Below are 20,973 nucleotides of genomic sequence, written 5' to 3'. Positions count from 1 at the left end.
ATCATTCATATCAGATCCTGCTTGAATCTGCCCACTGACTTTAGGATGGCCTATAGGCAAATAAAAAGTAATAATTGCGCATTAAATGAGAAACAAAGCAATATTTCAAACATCTTGCCCTCCCAGATTGGCTGCCACCTGCCTGATCTGCAACAAGAATCTGAAGACTTGGCTCTGACAGTGGTTGGGGGCTCCACTAGAAGAGTATCACATTGAAGATGCTTGATGAGCCAATAGCAGATAGCACTTAGGCTTATAGTGCCTTACAGCCCTCTCCAAGCAGTTTACACAATCAGCATATTGCCCCAACAATCTGGGTCCTCATTTTTCTGACCTGGGAAGGATGGAAGGTTGAGTCAACCTGGTAGGATTTGAACTGCCAAATTGCAGGCAGCCGGCAGTCAGCAGAATTAGACCGTAATACTGCATTCTAACCACTAAGCCACCCCAGCTCCACCTCAGCTCATCCTACTCCTTCCCACTCCATCTGTTAGACATAATTTGTAATTTGTATTTTTATTATAGTTAGATATGTATGTCTGTATGGTTTTATTGTTTTCTTGTGAATTTTTTTAACTTTGATTCTGTCATGCATGAATGACCAGACCCACATCTGTAGAGTTCATTCAGAGTTAACTACTTTAATGTTCTGTGCCAATTTCACAGGAATCTTGTCGCAGCCTAGAGACTAGATAAAGTCCAACAGCATCCAAGAAGTGTGTATGTATCTGGGGAATTCAGACCTGGTCCTTTTCTGTTTATGTAAGAACTCCAGCTAAGTCCTCATTTCACTCCTCCTCCTGAATGGCACAATTGCTTTCCAACAGATTCTGACTTTTAACTTGTACATTTTAACCTTGCTTTTAATTTTATATCTAACTGTAAATTTAGTCCTATTTTATGTTATTTTGTTATTAAATCACTCAGAGTTACTCTGGTGGGATGGGCAGTGTGGCAATTTAATACATGAATAAATAATAATTCTTATGTAATCATTTCAAGAACGCAGGCTGAGATAGCTAGTATTTTCTCCACTTGATTAGTGAGGAAGGATAAAAGTTGGTTACCAGCCAACACCAGGAACCCAAATCTTTTTCCTGTTCACAGTAGGGATTGTCTTAAAAGATAGCCATAGCTTGCCAAATCACTTCCAAAGCCAGTGCCAAGGATACAGAAGGCTTATCAGTAGTGAAAAATGAAACAAATTCGCAGTGTCAAAAACCATGTAGCATTTTGAACAGCAGACTAGAAGAAAAGGCAGTTATATATACATGCTTTTCAAGACCCAAGATGTTGCTGATGTACAATATCATCCAATGTCAGAATTAATGCTGGATTTAAGGGAGCCATTTATAATATTCTTTTTCTACAGGGATAATATAAAGGCACCTAATTTTCATGGAAGGACTTTGCAGATGCTCTTGGTCATGGTAATATCCTAACTCCCATCAAGTGTCATGTTTTCTTCTACAAGAAATACTTTAATCCATTATTGGAAGGGATTTTCTTAGTTTCTCAGGGCTAAAAGGCTGGAGATATCATTAGCCCATAATGTTGATTTTTGTCTCTTTTTAGGAAAAAAATAGAACACTTTTGAATTTTTCAAGGTTTACCCTAAAGGGTCATAAAACTCATAGCATTTAGAAAATTACTGATGGCAGTTTTATTTCAACCATGCCTTCAACCTTAATTAAATGTCATTAGTATCCATCTTGGATCGTAATTTAATATATTAGTTATAATTATGTTTATTAATTATAATGTATCATAACTTTACTCCAAAACTTTTGATTTTGTTATATTCTAAAAACTAAAATAAACAAGAAGAGAGAGAAAAAATAAATAAAAAGGAGAAAGGAATAGTTCTATTCCTGGCCGTTTGACATCCTTTCCTTATATCTCCATATGACATTTCTCTCATGAAAGTAATAAAGTATACATGTCATATTTTTTAAAAATATTCTAAGGAGAAAAAAGGATTTCTTGATTAAAAAGAATACTTCATTCTCAAACATTGCACATTTGCCAAAATGATTCACAGAAACATCTGTGAAAATTATTATGTGCCAGAAATGAAAATATATGGTGGTAACATAGAGGTGAAAAAGTAATTGAAAACGAGCAGGTTAAAATATGGTGGGATTTCCAAATACAAAGTGATCAACTTTTGGCTCACCTAGATTTCAACCATATTTGAATACCACGTAGTCATTGAGATATGACTGATATTGTACACAATTTTTCTGTTTCTAAGCAAAGCAGTTATTAAATGAGTTTTGCACCATTTTGTAATCTTTTTTTGCCACAGTTGTTAAGCCAATCACTGCAGTTGTTAAGTAAATCATGGGGTCATTAAGTGAATCTGGTTTCCTTCATTGACTTTCCTTTTTGGAGCCAGCTGGGAAGATTACAAATGATGATTATATGACCCTGGGATAGTGCAACTGTCATAAATACATGCCAGTTGCCAAGTACCCAAATTTTGATCAAGTAATCATGGGGATGCTACAATGGTCATAAGTGTGAAAAATAGTCACTTTTTTCAGTTGTTATTTCAAATTGACACTAAATGAATGGTGGTATGTTGAGGACTAAGGGGGTCAACATTTACAAAAATCTGTTAAGGCATATAATTTGGGGGGGGGGGCGGTCTGGCTCAAGGTCAGAAGACACAGTTTTCTCATATAAGGCTAAATTTTCATGTATTTCAATTTGGAGCTCTAGGTACCAATTCTCAAAGTTACCTGCTTAATTAAACAAGCACTGTATTGTTCATCAGTACAAAATTCAATACATGTTCACATCCTCCCTCTGCCCCCCAATAGGCTTCAACATTAGAACTTGCAACCAGATATGTAGGTTGAGCCTTGCAACTTTGCGACACATGAGTGTTCTGTTTCATTTAGTTTAATGGTTTATTTTCATATGCATTATTAAAGCAAATAGAGCAGAATAGCAGAAGAATAAACTTGGAAGGAACCATGGAAGTCTTGTAGTCCAATCCCCTGCTCAAGCAGGAAACCCTACACAATTTCTGACAAATGGTTGTCCAATTGCTTCTTAAAAACCTACAGTGTTGGAGCACCTACAACTTCTGGAGGCAAGTCGTCCCACTGATTAAGTGTTCTTACTGTCAGGAAATTTCTCCTTAGTTCTCTGTTGGTTCTCATTTTGATTCATTTCCATCCATTGCTTCTTGTCCTGCCTTAAATTCTTAAGTCTTGTGCTTGCTGAGATGAAGTATGCACATTTACAACTGTACCCCATTATTAAGAGTTGCAGGGGTAGTGCACAGCTGACAAGGCTGGCAAAGGAAGGCTATTGCCATCCTGTTTGCTTCCACAATAGGCTGGAAAGATGACACCAGGTGTCAATTTGGTAACTGGTGGCATGGCTAACAAAGGGATGCCATCTTCATTCTGCTGTAGCTCTAAGACAGGCACTAGTAACTGTAGCTGAAATTATGTTTACGATACATTATTGTTGGTACAATGTAGGTTAAGTTCTCATTTTCAATTCTTCCATTCTTATTATTTCTACATGTATCACAAAATAGGTTGTATACCTGCCTTGCAGAGGTAGGGGGAAAGAAAAGTATTATGTATTAGCAAAAGTAAAGTACAATTTCTTATATCCGATGTTAGCTAAATAATTCTTTAAACAGCATAATTTAGGTACAACTGAAGAAGCAGTAATTATTCTAAACATGAGCATATTCAAAGGGAAGAAAAGGAAAATGTGATTCCTCTCCAAATCTTCCCAGTAATAAAATAATATTGAAAGCTGTATGTTATGGAAGTGAAATACGTAAGCATGAGACTTTTATGGCACTGTTTTTGTATAGAAAACAAACAGCCTAGGAAAGAGATAATTCTGAAGATTTTGGCATACTATTTCTTAGTCTGTTCAGCGTTTATATATTCAAAACTTCAGAAATAAAACTTCCAATTCATCCCTTTTTCACCAACCTAGACTCTCACTCAATAATTGATGAAACTATCTATATGCTGATGTTAAATTTCAGTAAAGCAGAGAGAAGCAAAGTTATCGCCTGCTGCTTTTTAAAGTCACATTCTTTCTTTCTCTTGCTTTAAAAAAAATCTATTTAGATATGTTTCCTTAAAACTATCTGATGTCACTATACAGACATCATTCTTCCCGTGACCCTTATTATCAATGTTAGAAATAATAAGCTAGAATTCTGAAGTGCAGACTTGCGTGAAGAGAGGAAGATTTTTGTCTTCTGGCTAATGGCTGGTGAAATGAGGCTGCTTCGGGGCTGCTTCCATCAGGGTAGACGATAGTTAAATTGATAACTATGCAATGGTTTAAACCAGTCAATAAAAATGTATGCCATATTAATTGCCTGAAATTGCCCGCAAGCTGTCAGTCAACAAAGAAAGTATGTCTGCTGCCTTATTTGTCTCATTATCATCTCCCAGATGGATACACCTACCCAAATGCTTTAGCTATTTGTCCTAGTCTGACACAACTGGAAAAATGTTTAAGAACAACAACAGGAAGAAATGCTGATGGCAGAGATGAGATAGAAGACTAAGCAGGAAAGAACAATCTTATAACGGCACAGCCATCCTTTTAAATTCTAGTGGATGGAATCTGAACTCAAACCTGGTGAGAGGAAAAAAATATGGCCATCTTAAAAAAAAAAAAACAACCTTAGGGGAAAGTTGCATACTGAAATGTATATGTGACAGAAATTTGCACCCAGAATTAGAACAAAATGCATATCGTTAGGGAAAGCTGCACATTTATCACCTGAAGATTTGGATATTTGTGTTTATTTATCTTGGGAATAAGAATATTATTTATTGGCCAAGTGTGACTGGACACACAAGGAATTTGTCTCTATTGTATAAGCTATCAGTGTACATACAAACAACAAAGTGATAAATCATAAGATGCCAATAGGAGAAGCTAATAGAAAAGATGACAAGGACAATAGTAATACAGCCCTCCTAGAATAGAATAGAATAGAATAGAATAGAATAACAGAATTGGAAGAGACCTTCCCCCCTAATCCAACTCCCTGCTTAGGCAAGAAATGCTATACTAGTTCAGACAAATAGTTGCCCAATCTCTTTTTAAAAACTTCCAGTGTTGGAGCATTCACAACTTTGGAGGCACGTTGTTCCACTAATTAATTGTTCCAACTGTCAGGAAATTTCTCCTTAGAACTAGCTTCTCTCCTTGAGTCGTTTCAATCCATTGCTTCTTGTCCTGCCCTCAGGAGCTTTAGCAAATAGCTTGATTCCCTCTTCTTTGTGGCAACCCCTGAGATATTAGAACACTTCTATCATGTCACCCAGTGCTGGGATGCTGCTGGTTTAACAACTCATTCGATGAGCTCATGGTTTGTGTGCAGGCATGTGCCTAAAGCACTTGTGTGCAGCGCTGAAAATGGAGCATTTAGAAGCTCAGCTGCTTACCTTCCAAGTCAGCAACGGTAAGTAGAACAGTAAGTGGGGGGTGGAATCAGCTGTTCTGCACAATGGAGATGAGCTAGAAAGCAGGAAATAAAGGACATGATAGGGCGGGGGTGGGTGGGCAACTGATCATTGGAGCTACTGGTTTGCATGAACGTGTCCGAACTGGCTGAATGCCACCTCTGATGTCACTCTTAGTCCTTCTTTTCATTAAACTAAACATACCCAATTCCAGCAACCGTTCTTTATATTTTAGCCTCCAGTCCCCTAATCCTCTTTGTTCTTCTTCTCTGCACTCCTTCTAGAGTCTGAGAATATATGAGTAAATATCTTTAGGCATGAAACAATGCTGTGGGAATTAGGTGTTTAGCAGAGTGATGGCATTGTGGGCGGGGGGGGGGGAACCTGTATTTGTGTCTGGTGTCATAGATTTGGCATGCAATGCCCTGTCGTGGCATCCTGAGGGCAGGAGTTTTTATGTTCAGGATCGTCCTCAAAATGGCATCACCGATGGAGCCTCGGTGACATGTTCTCTAGTAGTTATTTATCTTTGTAAATGGAATAATCAAGAAATTCTGTAAAATGGATTAATAATGGAATATATACAACATTAGCTTAAATGGATATAGATTTATAGTTTGCATAGATGTATAGGTTACAGTGATAGCCTTTGCTTTCTTCTTTTTTCATTGTCTGAAAGAGGCATGAGAAAAATCACTGAGGTTTCTGACTATATTCTTAAGAGGTATCTGAGAATCTAAAATGAAAACTTTATATGTAATCAGATACTCTTCTGTGCCACTGGACTACTGCTATAATCAAGTATCCAACTTACATAGGCACTGGACTGCTGCAATGCGCTCTACATGGGGCAGCCCTTGAAGAGTGTTCGGAGACTCCAGCTGGTCCAGAATGCAGCTGCGCGAGCGATTGTGGGTGCACCCCGGTACACCCATGTTACAGCTATCCTCCGCGAGCTGCACTGGCTACCTATTGGTCTCCGGATACGCTTCAGGGTGCTATTTATTACTTATAAAGCCCTACATGGTATTGGACCTGTGTACTTGAGAGACCGCTTTCTGCCGATTACCTCCCACAGACCCATTCGATCCCACAGATTAGGCCTCCTCCGTATTCCATCTGCCAGCCAATGTCGGCTGGCGACTACTCGGAGGAGGGCCTTCTCTGTGGCTGCCCCGGCCCTTTGGAATGAATTCCCCGTGGAGATTCAGACCCTCTCCACCCTTCAGGCCTTCCGGACGGCCGTGAAGACCTGGCTGTCCCAGCAAGCCTGGGGTTGAGTTCCCCCCCCCTACTCGAATTTGCTGTGTCTGTTGTGCTCTTAAATTGTTCGTATTGTCTGATTGTCTTTGTCTTACTTTTTGTAATTTCCCCTCCCTTGGTTTTGTTCAGCCGCCCTGAGTCCCTTTGGGGAATAGGGCGGCCTACAAATTGAATAAACTCCAACTCCAAACTTTAGTTTCCTAAGTGAATTGTCAAAATTTCCCTTTTACATAATAATCATGGGAGAACACCCTCACACAACTAAGATCTGTTCTTGTTTTATGATACATGGTGTGCAAAATTTTAGTTCTGAGACCAGTACCTGGGGTGGACACTGAGGCATATATGATAATATTTCTCCTTCACTCTTGGCCAGAGAAATAAAGAGGCATTTGTTTCCTTTCTTACTAGCTTATATATCCAGTTATCACTCACTCTGAGCAGCTTAGTATACTGTATTCCATAAAAAAGGTTAAAAATTGCACATAAAGATCTCTCTCAAATTAACTCTCAGTTCCATACTAGGCATATAAACTGACTCAATTCGAAAACAAAATATCTCATTATAAAAGGAAGTAACATGATATTTCTGTTCCCAAGTCCTGTTGGAGAAACTAGATTTCAATGGTCTAAGATAGGTTGGGGCCTTCTCCCGCACAATGCTTTTCCAAAGAAATGTGACTTAAGAATCCTTTCCATCTTGCTGATCATCTGTCTATTCATGGTTTTTCCCCAGCGTTGGTGAATTTAATATTGGAAAAGGTTAGGTATCAATGTTTCAGAAAGGAAAGACTGGATCTGTTGGAGCTAAGCAATTCTTAGGGGCCCTTGGCATGATTTCTAATGACTTGTCTCCCAGTAATTTCATGGAAGCTTTCATTTCCAGCCTCCCGACAGCAGCCTGGGAGGAAGTAAATATTGCAGAACTTCTTGACTTCCCAGTGCTTCATAAATATCCTTTCATGTAAGGTTGCTTTGCCAATCTCTTTTCTGTTCAGGAGTGGTTACAGTGGCTGAATACAGTATCACAGCATAGAAGTTAGCAGGCTTAGCTTAACCTTTTTATATCGCTTGTAGCCATAATTACTTTCACCCCTTCCTGCAGGCAGGTTTTCTCTAGTTCCCTAAAGCTTATGTTGAAGTCATTATTTTATTTTTAAAACTATATTACAGTTGCAAACTCCCTGCCCAGTCAAGCTTTGATCTAATCTGAAATATAGTCTCGGAATTATTGGTAGTGCAATAAAGGCTGCAAAAAGAAGCAAGTTGGGGAAATTATCTTTGGCATGCAGCTTGTTTTACAAAGGTTTAAAGTACTCCTTCCACTTTGCATGCTCACGGTGACCCAAGATTTTTCTTTAATATTTTCTCATCAAGAAAATAATAATTAAAACGTTGATAGGATCAATTATGCCACAGGCCTACACTTCAGAATTCTAATAGTACTTCAGGCATTAATGAATAAATATTTCAAGAAAGTGAACACTGTTTAAACACTTGGAAGGGAACAAGTGTACAGTGATGAATGTTTAAGTGAATGTCTTTTAAAACCAGATCTGTAATGTTAAAATTGCTTCATTGTCTTAAAACAAAGTGTGATGTTGTAAATAACCTTTATAAATTTGTAGGTTTGCTATAACCTTAATAAAGTACGTGAAACTTCCAAGGCATATTATAATATACTCTAACATCAAATTATCTCCCACCTGTTCCCCCTTTACTTATAAAGAAATATCTAGAAAAGCCTTCCCCCACAAGGTTTATTTAAAACATTATGGATTCCAAGTATTAAGTGGTTCATTTTATCATCCTAATGAAAACACAATGTTTCTCAATTGTTATATCACTATGCTATATTGTCATAAAACACAAAGGTAAAGGTTCCCTCGCATCTATGTGTTAGTCATTCCCGACTCTAGGAGACAGTGCTCATCTCCATTTCAAAGGTAAAGACCCTGCACTGTCCGAAGATGTCTCCATGGCCATATGGCCGGCATGACTAAATGTTGAAGGTGCACGGAACGCTGTTACCTTCCTACCAAAGGTAGTTCCTATTTTTCTACTTGCATTTTTACATGCTTTCGAACTGCTAGGTTGGCAGAGGCTGGGACAAGTAATGGGAGCTCACTCTGTTACGTGCACTAGAGATTCGAACCGCTGAACTGCTGACCTTTCTGATCGACAAGCTCAGTGTCTTAGCCACTTAGATTTTTTTTAAAATCATTATGATTACATGATGGGCATATTCCTCTCAATGGGAAAAAATCATATTTCCTTTTAGGCATAGATGACCTGACTAGAAATGTTTATGAAATTATTACCTTCTTTACATTAATTTGCAGCTCAAGTTATTAGAGAGGTCATATCAAATTAATATAAGTGTTTTTTTCTAGATCAAGTATTCACAGGTATCACTGTTGATAAGATTATTTCTACATCTGTTAATGTTCTTCCTGGTTGTGGAATATTGTATGAGCAGAGCAATATTTTTCTACCATTCCAATGCTGAAGGCAGCAATGCCACATTGAAAAGCCAGATAGATTAGCAATGTTGGTAAAGTAGACAGATTAGTTCTATTCTCCAACATACAGCAAAACTGCAACTAAAAATATGCTTTTCTTTAAAAGATGGCTGTATACAAGTGCCTTACAAATGTCAGTGGGCTCTGCAGACTATTTGGGAAAATTTTGAAGAAAAACCTGCAACTTGTTTAACAGGGAAAAATGAATTCTTATAAAGTATCAGTTTTAAGACACATTGGAACCTTCTTTCACGTTCTCCCTCCCCCCAATGTTCAAATCTCTCCCTTTTTCAATAGCTTCTTAGCAAAATCCACCCCTAGAAATGAAAAAGGCCATGAAATGAATTGGAGCAAAACTGTAAACATTTGGACAATATTGCTAGCATACACTTGTTCATGGACTTGTCTGAAAATAAGCTTGTTTGGCTTGAATATAAAACCACTGGTCAATGGGATTAATAAGAAATTTATTCAGGTCATGGATCATATGGACACCTGGAAAAAGCAGGGGTAGTATTGCTTTAAGGCTTTTCCCTAAATAAGGTCATTTGGAATAGTTATCCATAGCTCATGCTGAGTTTCCCAAACTTAAATTCCCCTTTTATAACTGCACCAAATTGATTGAAAAGAATGTCATTGCTGGTGCATGTGTAGCTTTGGTGGTGGCAGGCGTCCTAGGACCTGCCTGCTAGCAAAGGACTTAACCGGGCTTCCGCGCAAACTACCGCCCGTCGTCCCATGCTCAGAAAGCAAGTCCTGGCCCAACCTCATAAAGTGGCGAGGAAAGATCCGCATTTAAAGATAGGAGCCTTAACCACCACCGAGGCCTGCCGTTCGAAGAAGCGGGTGGAGGAAGCAATTGCTCCTTGTTGCAGGTCAGTTTGGCTGCAGTGCAGGGGTGGGTTCCTCCTGGATCGCCCTGGTTTGCGCGCACCGGTTGGTCAGTGAACCTGGAAGTAATTAACTTCCAGGAATGCCGGTACCGCTCCTGGCCCCTGTCGCTGCAAAGCGCCCTTGCCGACAAGGCAGTGCGACCCGCTCGGCATGTAGAAACAGCAAAAGAAGGAACAGGAGAGGCGTTCCAAGCGGGGCTTTTCAAACAGCCGAACTCCTCTCCTGTCCCTTTCTTTTGCTCTTTGAACAAGCCGTGCGGGTTGTGCTCCCTTTCATAGCCAGCTCGTTTCCAATTGGGGGAGGGGGGAAGAAATTGATTTTTTCCATCCCTCTCCATCGATCCCCACCCCAATTGGAAACGAGCTGGCTATGAAAGACAAGGGAGTGCGACCCGCACTGCATGTACAGACAGCAAAAGAAGGAAAAGGAGAGGAGTTCCAAGCGGGACTTTTCAAACAGCCTCCTCTCCTGTCCCTTCTTTTGCTATTTGAACAAGCCATGCAGGTTGCACTCCCTTGTCCTGGCTGCCCCGCTGCCCATGCGCGCCTATGTTTTCCAAGGCAAGGAGCGATTCTGGAGCCCATCCGTCACCCCCATGGAAAACATAAGCACGCACACACAGCCTGCACAATTACAGCCCCAGAGAGAGGAGACTCTCGGAAGGAAGCCAGAGGCAGCGGGGCAGCCGGGTCCCTCACCCTCAGAGGGAGGAAAGGCCAGTTGGGAGAGGGGCTTTGGTCCTGCTGCCTCTGGTGGATGAAGCTTTACTGGCCCGCGGCAAAGATTCCGTCCCTCATCCCGGAGCCATTGGTCTTGGGGTGTTCTGCGGAGCCCCCCCCCAGGGAAGAACGCTGCTGCTAGCTACTTTTAACCATATATTTTGCCCCCATGTCTGCAGAATGCTGCAAAAAACCATGAATACAGGCCAGTTGTTGAGTGTTTCAAATGTGATTGGAACACTCAACAAGGTGACCACAGTATGTGTGTGTCTGTGTCTGTTTCTGTGTCTATGTGTGTGTGTGTGATAGAGACAGACAGATAGACAGAGGCACAGAGAGATAGAGGGAATGAGAGAAACATAGACACAGAGGGAGAGAGGAGAGAGATACACATGTACAGAGAGAGAGAGAGAGAGAGACAGAGAGACAGAGAGAGAGACAGAGAGAGAATCACATAGAGAGACACAGAGGGAGGGAGGGAGGGAGAGAGACGCAAAGAGCCACACACACACATACACACACACACATACACACACTCACTCACACACACAGAGAGAGACAGACAGACTCACACAGAGAGAGAAAGAGAAAGAGAAAGAAAAGAATAAATAAATAAATAAATAAAAAGAAATAAAAAGTGAGAGACAGATGAAAGAAAAAAGAAAAAGGGACAGAGAGACAAAAGGAAAGAGAGAGAGAGAGAGAGAGAGAGAGGAGAGAGAGAGAGAGAACACATGGCCAGCAAGCCACTCCCACCAGGTCACATGGCTGGCAAGCCACTGCCACAAAGGAGGCCACACCCACAGATTAGGTTCGAAATTTTTTTGAAACCCACCCCTCTGCAGTGCTACCGTTTCCCACCTATTAGGCTTTCGCCACGCTCCTTTTTGGTGATAAATCTGCCCGCCCCTTCTCTTTTCGAGGCTGCAGAGTTGACTGGTTTCCACAGGGCTAATGCAGAGGGGGAAGCAGCTTGGGAGGATTTTCCCCACAGGGTTTGGCGGAAAATGTCATGGAATGAGGGTTTTGCAAAACAGGGAGTTTCCCCTTAAGGCTCCACCATGTTCCCACATTCTATATCTGGATGGGTTCACCAGTTTGCTCCTTGCCTTGATCGGGGCCTGTAGTGTACACACAATGGGCGAAAGGAGTGAGGGGGGGGAGGGATACTGGACAGGAAAGTCCATTGGAGTTGGCCGGCTAATAAATTCAAATAGGTAAATAATTAAAAAAGAAACTTTGGGGGCTACAGGACTTGGGATCGCAAATTGTGTTTCAGGTACCCCAAATAGGGGTTTGTATTACTCAACCGGAATCCAATCAACCCTATTGTGGTTTAGTGGGACACATGAAAACCAGGACTAATGCTAAGATTGTTTAGCTCTTGCGTGGCTCCTGCTCCTGCAAGAGATTGGCATATTTTGCAAATTCAGAAAATTAAAAGGGTCTTTATCAGAAGGAACCTATATGTACTTGCAAGTAAAATAAAAGACAGATTATATGCAAAGACAACATCCCCACCAAAGTTTTTTTTTTAAAATAATGTTCACATGGCTGGCAAGCCACTCCCATCGGTCATATGGCTGGCAAGCCACTCCCACAAAGGAGGCCACACCCACAGAGTAGGTTCCAAATTGTTTTGAAATCCACCACTGATACCAACCATGTAATAGATTTATGCTTACTGCATTTCATGCTAACCATGCAAATATATTTTAAAGAAAAAATTTATCAGCAAATGAGGACCAGGAGTTATTTATATCATTGACCTAACAGTCCAATGTTTCTTACTTGACCTAAATTAAGTCGTACATGTTTAACTTCCTGGCACTTTGGAAGCATCAAATATTTCCAGAAGATCAAGTCTGAAAACAATTCCAAGAGGAATTAAAAAAGTCTCCTTCCATCTGAAATATAGGCTATCAATTCTCAACTTGCCTGTCTGTGTGAAATAGCAGGTTCTTGTCTCTGATGTTGCAATTTTGTTTAAAATAGCCTTGATGATGGCAGGGTAGACGAGAATGAAAAAAATCAAAAAGATGACAGCCTAATCTTCAAAGATGACCGATCACAGATAAAAGATTAAGTAACTCAGCATTTGAAATACCAGATTATCTGTCTCCTGGCATCATGTCTGTATACCTCTCCTGCTGAGTTCTGCCAAGATACAACTGACATGTAAAGATGCTACATCTTACACAACTGAATTGCTATAGAGAATTCTGTTCCCTCCAGCCATCGGGTTAAAAGAAACAAATCCCCAACTGAAATATTTAGTTAATCAAACATATGTTTTTTTGAGTCAGGCAAAGCACTTAGATGTACAAGAGGTAAATATATTTTAGAGTCAGTTATATAAAAGCCTTTAAAATAGTTCATTTTGCCATATTTAAGCACTCACAGATGGCCTATCAATGGGTAAGTAATGATTACACACCTTTTGTTATTATTACTACTTTATGTATTCCAGTTTTTTTAAAAAAAATAAATATGGGAAGAAAAGCATACTTACAAGGATTATTAGACATGCTGGTCCTATAAAACTCCATATAAAGTTATTCTTTGTGCTGAGCCAACATCTGAAAGGTAAATAGGATGAAACGTTTTCAACTACATTTACAGATTAAACCAACTTGGCTTGATATGGAGTGCCAAAGCCAAATATCTTACTTTTTTGGTATTCTTATTTCTGGACAAAAGTCCAGAACATTGTTTCTGTGGCTAGAGGTGACCCATTTTTTGTAGATCTGTACAGTGTTTCAAAGGTGTGCTTTGTTTCAAGAGAGAAACATACTTTCAAACCTGTTTGGCAAAGCATTGTACACTAATTTAAAAGGGGAGGTGAAATAGCCATGTTGCTTCACTTCACATTGTTTGAACCCCTGGTCAGGCAATCAGCTACTGGATAGGCCAGAAAAAGCTTTGGAGAGAGTCATTGTATCCTCCAAATTCTAGAACTGATGAAAGAGATGATAAGGCAGAGAGGCTATGGGAGGTACCTGGACAAGGGGTATTGTGTTATCCCCATGGTGACATGACAATAGCCAGTTTTGTGTGAGTTTTAGGTACTGGTCTAGAAACCAGGAGACTGCTAATTATAGTCTTGTCTTGGGCCAGTGACTCTCTCTCATCCCAATGTATCTCATACAGTTGTTGTGGGGGAAAATTGGAGGAGGAAGGAGTATTAGGTTTATTCACTATCTTAAGTTATCTATAAAGTACTAAAGGTGGGATAAAAAATTAATAAACAAATAAATGGCTCGAAGAACCTTGACGCCTAATTGGACCACCTTGGATAGGCGTTGTTCTTGGTTAGAAGATATAGTGTTGCCGTAAAGATGGATGAGGTGAGGAAAAAGGAATCATTGAATAGATAGTAATGAAGAAAATTGATACAAAATATGGAAGAAGCCCCTGAATTCTCCATTCCTGGCATTGACATAGCTGCCTATTCAAAACAATTTGAATGAAATTTAAGGTTAAAAAAAAAACTACCTTTATAGATGAGACCACTAAATTTGATCATTTAATTTTCTCTCTCTCCAAAAATAAATAAATTAAAACATGTTGCCTCGAATGCATACTGTCAGACTTGATTATCTTATTTAGTCTTGGTTACAGATGACAGTGAATTAATATACTGGGTTTCACTCAATTCAATAGAGGGAACAGAACTTTGGAAAAAAGTGTCCATACATTGAAGCACAGTAGATATGTTTCTGAGGCTAAATATTTTCCATCATTACCAAGGATCTTGTGAATGTTTCTAATATTTAGTCCAAAATCAAATACACTCAAGACACAATGAGAATGGTCAGCATAGGAACACCCATCCCTTATTGAGCACAAGAGATTGATGGCAGAACACTTTATGGTGTTGGGTAAATTAAGGTCTTCTACTCATTCTTAAATGAGGAGTGCTGAAGTCAAAAGTGTTAATGATATTTCAAAACTGTTAGTATCAAATGACTAGATTTGTTAAAAATATTGACAATGAGAAAATCATAGCCAAAGCATAGTTGTGCTATCACATCCTAGCAGACTGTATTTGGACCACATTTGAAGTATCCAAGATGTAAATAGTAACTTACACATCAGTTGTTCCATAGTATTTATATCCCAGTGCGGCAGAAATGCCAACCACCACTGCTGGGCTTACATAGCCAAAAATATAGAAATTCTTGTGTAAGAATCCTTTATTGTAGATTACTCCAACAACTATAAGATACAAGTGAATGCCTTCAATACACATCCATGCAAAAGCCGCTAAGAGGAAGTAATGGAGCAGTCCAGCAGTGATGGAACAGAATAGCTAGAAGGGAGGAAAAAAGGAACAGTAAAAGTGACTAATATGAAACAGTACATTTATTGCAATGCAGGTTAAAACTTTCTTCCTGTACAGAGGAAGCACGGGTTTTTCTCACATTTTGTCTCAATACAAGACCATTAAGGGCCTGTCGTCAAATGTCTGAATGTGGAAACACTTGGACCAAAGTCATTTGAAAACTGAAGCAACATATATGCTTGTTTTGCCCAGGTAAAATTTTTAGCTTGAAGTATTCACCCTGACACATCAGACTAGGCAAACTGCAGGCTAATCTACAGGCAGTCCTTGACATACAACAGTTCATTTAGTGACTGTTCAAAGTTACAATGGCATTGAAATGCACTTATGACCCTTGCAGCCTTCCCGGGGGTCATGTGATACCACTTTTGTGACCTTCTGGCAAGCAAAGTCAATAGGGAAACCAGATTCACTTAACAACATTTTATTAATTTAACAGCTGCCATGATTCACTCAACAAATGTGGCAAGGACGGTCGTTAAACGGGCAACACTCAACACATTTCTCACTTAGCAACATAAATTTTGGGCTTAATTGTGGTTGTAAGTTGAGAACTACATGTATTCTCTCTTCCAGGAGATAGATTTAGATTTCCTTTGCTTTCCTTACAGCAATGTGGATAAGCAACATTTTTCTATACTGATTAAAAATAAAGCAACCCGTAAAACAAATTGGCAGAACTCCTGCTGATATTGGAACATTGCCAGTCTAAACAATTAAGAGTCTGCCTCCACTTTCATTAACGAAGGTCTCAATTCTCCGTGAAGTCCACAGGCAGAAAAATTATTCAGTGGTGTTTAAAAACTCTGAACTGAACTGAATTGGCTGGAACTGTTTCATGAGGATAACGTTATAGTTATATTAAATGCCAATATTCACCTTAAGACTGGGAAATACCCCACAAACAGTGTCTGTTATATGTACACCATGGCATTATTGCATAAATGACAAAAATGATGCAATCTGTGTGATGAATAGAGTAGAATAACAGAGTTGGAAGGGACCTTGGAAGTCTTCTAGTCCAAACCCCTACTTAGGCAGGAAACCCCACACCACGTCAGACAAATGGTTATCTAACATTTTCTTAAAAACTTCCAGTGTTGGAGCATTCACAACTTCTGGAGGCAAGTTGTTCCACTGATTAATTGTTCTAACTGTCAGGAAATCTCTCCTCAGTTCTAAGTTGCTTTTCTCCTTGATTAGATTCCACCCATTGCTTCTTGTTCTCAGATGCTTTGGAGAATGACACCCTGTTACAAGCCATATGACATCACATAGACTCACAAAGGCTCATTAGGACATACACCTTTGAAAATGCGCACTTTAACGTACCATTTTCAGCATTAAGAAATGATACTCACCTTATTAGTGTTCATGTTAATTCCGATCAAAAAAATAAACTCTGCCAGGAAAAGGCTGCAACAGAGATTTTTATGAATCGTTGTTCTTGTACTTTGGATTTCACTGAAGAACCAAAATGTGAAAATGCACATGGCGAGGCAAATCAATGAGATAATTATTCCAAGTTGAGTGATTCTTGTAAGAATATAATCCTTTGCATCCTGGGATTGAAGAAAAAGTTTAGTCTATTTGAACATCTGAAGAAAACCTTATTTTTGTTCTTTTTCCCAAGGTTGTCCATGTTGCAAGTGTATATGTGTGTTGTAGCATGTAAAGGGTAGATGCACCTGCTCCATCATTTTATGGATTTTCCCTGGTTTCAGTAATACAGCAAATAAACAAAAAACTCTTGCCTAGAATGTTTACTTTTAATATTGATTATCCATTTCTGTCTTGGTTACAGATGACAATTTCCCTTCCCTCCCCTCCCCTCCCCTCCCCCCTCCCTTCCCTCCCCCTCACTCCTCCCCTCCCTTCCCTCCTCCCCTCCGCTCCCCTCCCTTGCCTTCCCTCATACCTCCCTTTCCTTCCTTCTCTCTCTCTTTTGTTATTATTCAAATTATTCAAAGTGTCTGGCACAGAGGAAGGAAAAATTAGTGTGGGTTTCATTCTAATGTCAATTGTACCCTTTCTGAATATCAAAATAATCTTTGTACATTTCTGAATGTTTCAGTGTCATTCATAAATAAAAAAAGATATTATAAAGTTATAATGAAGAATGTTGGCACTAAAATGGATACGCATATGAAGAAAACTGAAACACATAGTTTAGTTACTTTTCATGTAATTTATTAGCATAACTCTAGGTCAGCACTGCGAAATCTAATTTTTGAAATGTCATCTCCAAAGTGTGAAAAGTGTGAAACTTCTGTGTGTTCTTCATTCTAAACCTCTGGAGTGAGCACACGTTGTGAATATTAAAAATGATGAAGGACAAATGAGGGTCTTTCTAATGGCTTTCCGAGATACAGTACACAGACTAAGAAGTGATGCGGAGAAAAGTGTTTAATGAAACCCACAGTTCTTGCACAGAATAAGTTTGGCAAGGGAAAAAAAGTTTGGACAGCAATCAATTCTCTTTCATTTCACAAAGAACTGATCAGTGGGGCAGCTGGAAAACAAGGTAGCAATTGCAGGGGGATAGGTTAAACTGTAGATAATATAATGCTCTTTGTCACATTGCAGAGTCAGGCTGTCAAAGAAACATCATTGATCCATACAATTTTACCAGGGATGCTGAAACTTTGGCATGCAACTGTAGTAATTTCTATTGTCTGTGAATCATAGTGCAGAGACTCATAGCTAGTATAGATCTCTTATTGGACCTTTCTTCCAACTAAATGTAGGTGAGAACACCTTTTGTGTTCTCATTTCGAGTTCAGATTTTTTAAAAGTATAAGGCAGCCCATTTTTTTCAAATAAAGACGTATGAAAAAGTAGAACAGCTGGCCATTTAAAAAAATGAGGTGTTCCATGATAAACCATGGAAAACGAACAGTGACCAACACTCTAGCATAGAAAGATAGAAAAGGGACCACGTTGTACCAATGGATATCTAGAGATTCTAAGAATATGATGTTCAGGGTCAACCTAGCCACAGAAATATCTAATCCTGAAGAAGGAAGTGGTGGAGGAAGAGATTAATCTGTTGGTTTGCAGAAAATATTCCTTATAAATGGGGTTTATGGCCCCAAGTAGAAAAGATTAATTAAAAAAACAGTCTTTAAATTAAAAAAAACACTTACAACTTTAGAGCCATTTGAAGACATCAAGACTGCAAAATGAGTAAGATGGTTACATCTGCATGATGTATGTGTGCTATTGGAGTGGATCCTCTCACACCCTTCTGTGGCCCAGTTCCCTTCCATTGTGTCTTCTGAATAATTCCAAAATACACATTTAACATCTTTTTTGCCTACAGGCTGGAGCAGAAACAAAATGTGTTAAGAATGATAAATGGCATACAATTGTGTGAACCTCTTCTAATGAACAACCTCACCCCTGAAATTTGGAACGTCTTGAAGATCTGGTTCATATTTTTAGGGCCTGGGCCAGGATGCTAGTTGCATTTTATGCCATTGGACAATCCATAAGGAATCACAGTTAGTTTTTTAAAAATTGGTTGCTGTATCATATTATTCTTCGCTCGCTTCCTGTAGCCCTAATTTTGCCAAGGTAGTACATATACTTTATTTTCTGTTGGATATATTTGACGTGCTTTCAATCTTGAACTTCTAACATCTATGGAAAATGCCTCTGTTTTTTTTTTTAAGTCCTTTCACCATCCTTTCCCCCTTATTCTACCTCCAAAGTTCACACATGGGTTGTTGTTGTTATTATATCCTGAAATGCCTCCAAATAATTCACAATCGGTCCTTGACATTCACAAGAGTGCCTAAATCAAGAAGCGCTTACTTTCCAAGAATATGTAGCGGGGTTTAATGGCTATGTGTGGATTAGAATGTTCATCTTTTCAATCCATATTTATCATTCTGTAGCTCTCAGCTGTTATGTACTATCACTGTATAATGGCTAGTAATCCAAAATGAAATATACCGAATTACATAGCTATTCTGAAAAACTGTCACTGTGATTGCTGACGGCTATAAGAAACAGTAGCACTGTTCACTTAGAGGTCCTGTGAAATTTTATGCTTTGTGGTGGTTATACTTTGCTAAGTAACATAAGGAATGCAACAGTCTCCCACTTTGCAAGTGGAAAAATGCTCAGAATTGAGAGTTGGAAGTACAAATTTATTAGCACTGACCCTTTAGGACCTCCTAATCTACTGATCACCAGGGGGCAGTAGGGTGCTGGTAGAGTGTTAAGGGGTTTACTTCACCTATTACTGCTTGTGTTTAATCTGAAATAATTTCTTTTTTTCCTTTCTTCCTGGGTATATAGTAGGAACCAATGATCTAGGCTTTACTTATTCCTTTAATGCATTTTCTATAAATGAAACTTTCTTTTACACTTACAAAATGTGCTTCATTAATTTTTTTCTTGGGTGCTATTTTCTTTTTCAAAAATGTTCATATTCACTTCAGACTCCAACAAGGAACAGCCTTGGGTTACACTTGCAGATTGTTGACAAACGTGTAATAAGACTTCCATGCATTCATTATTCTTGTCAGTTTCACTTCACACTTTTTAGTAGCTACCGACTCCTATTCCCTGCCTTGCACTTGCTGTGCTAAACTCAACGTTGTAATTTCCCTTCTAATTATATTATGGCAAACATATTGGCAAACAACAGAGTTATAAGGATAGTGCCAACGCAGCCCTTGCAACCCACTACAGAAAAAATACAGTCTTAAATGAGAGGGGTTTTAAAAAGAAAGCTTACCTGTAGATGTTTTAAGGTAAATATTATTTTCTCAGCTGGATACAGCCCAGGTGGAGTGGACCTAATTGCAGCAGCTATAACTGATGAACCTACTATTTCTCTATCCTCTGTATTTTCTGTCAGGGACAAATTCTGTGGTAATGAAAGCAGAGCTCCAATATTGTCGTATCGCAGAAACACAACTGCAACTGTGCCTATTCATCAAATAAAACATGCTTAGTTGTTTGAGAATTGTTGGTTTTTAAAAATAAAAACTAAAATAATGTTTAGAAACACCAAGGAAACAACAATCAAAAGACCTTTTTAAACTCTGTCAAGAAAAATATCAAATCAATGGACATTTTGCAGCAAACTTGCAGAAAGACAACAGAAACAGAGGGAAATGTTTAAAGCAATAAGGGATGTGCCACTATTAGAAATTAAATTTAATAATAAAACATTCAATCAAAGAATATTGTCCATATTTTTGGAAGATAAATCTTCCAACTGTACAATTTAAGAGGCTATAGGTTCCAGGCATTAGGGGATTCATTTACAGTCCCAGACAAGTGTTGTCCACATTGCCCATTGCAACTATGCATGTGAATCTCCACTTCATTTGTAGTTAATGTAAAAAAAAAAAGGTTCAAGACTTCATTCACACAGTCATGATTGCCATCCTCTTTTTTTTTTAACCCACTCGCACATCCCCTGCTCATATACTTCTCCAAGCAGTATAGTTCTTATAAATTGGACAACATTCTGAATGTAGACCAGTGGTGGATTTCCAATTTTTTTACTACTGGTTCACTCTCTTGCGCGTGTGCTGCTTCTGCGCATGTGCAGAAGCTTCTGTGCATGCGCAGAAGCATATGGGAGGGAGGGAAGAGCGTCCTGCCACCACTACTACCGGTTCCCCTGATCTGGGCCAAACCGGGAGTAACCCACCTCTGATATAGACCTATATCTTTTCCTAACAAGTGGCTTTGCTTGGAAATGGTAATGACAGAAGGGTGATCATAATGTTTATGAAATAAAA

At 39.1% G+C, this 20,973-nt stretch overlaps 1 protein-coding gene across 1 annotated transcript in view; it reads right to left on the bottom strand.

The window, feature by feature from the left end:
* ADGRL4 (adhesion G protein-coupled receptor L4) overlaps nt 1-20,973 on the bottom strand; it is a 99,438-nt gene that overhangs the window by 11,599 nt on the left and 66,866 nt on the right. The window contains exons 9-13 of the mRNA XM_014064775.2: nt 19,956-20,149; nt 18,355-18,531; nt 16,570-16,770; nt 14,955-15,175; nt 13,376-13,442 (exon numbers count right to left, since the gene is read on the bottom strand). Coding sequence (XP_013920250.2) covers nt 13,376-13,442; nt 14,955-15,175; nt 16,570-16,770; nt 18,355-18,531; nt 19,956-20,149 — 860 coding nt within the window. The remainder of the gene's footprint in view (nt 1-13,375; nt 13,443-14,954; nt 15,176-16,569; nt 16,771-18,354; nt 18,532-19,955; nt 20,150-20,973) is intronic.

The sequence above is a fragment of the Thamnophis sirtalis genome, unplaced genomic scaffold, assembly GCF_051295495.1.
Source record: "Thamnophis sirtalis isolate CommonGarterSnake01/CBP01778 unplaced genomic scaffold, rThaSir2_p1.2 scaffold_7, whole genome shotgun sequence".
Taxonomy (NCBI): domain Eukaryota; kingdom Metazoa; phylum Chordata; class Lepidosauria; order Squamata; family Natricidae; genus Thamnophis; species Thamnophis sirtalis.
Note: the sequence above shows the minus strand (reverse complement) of the source record. Positions and strands in the feature narration are given on the sequence as shown.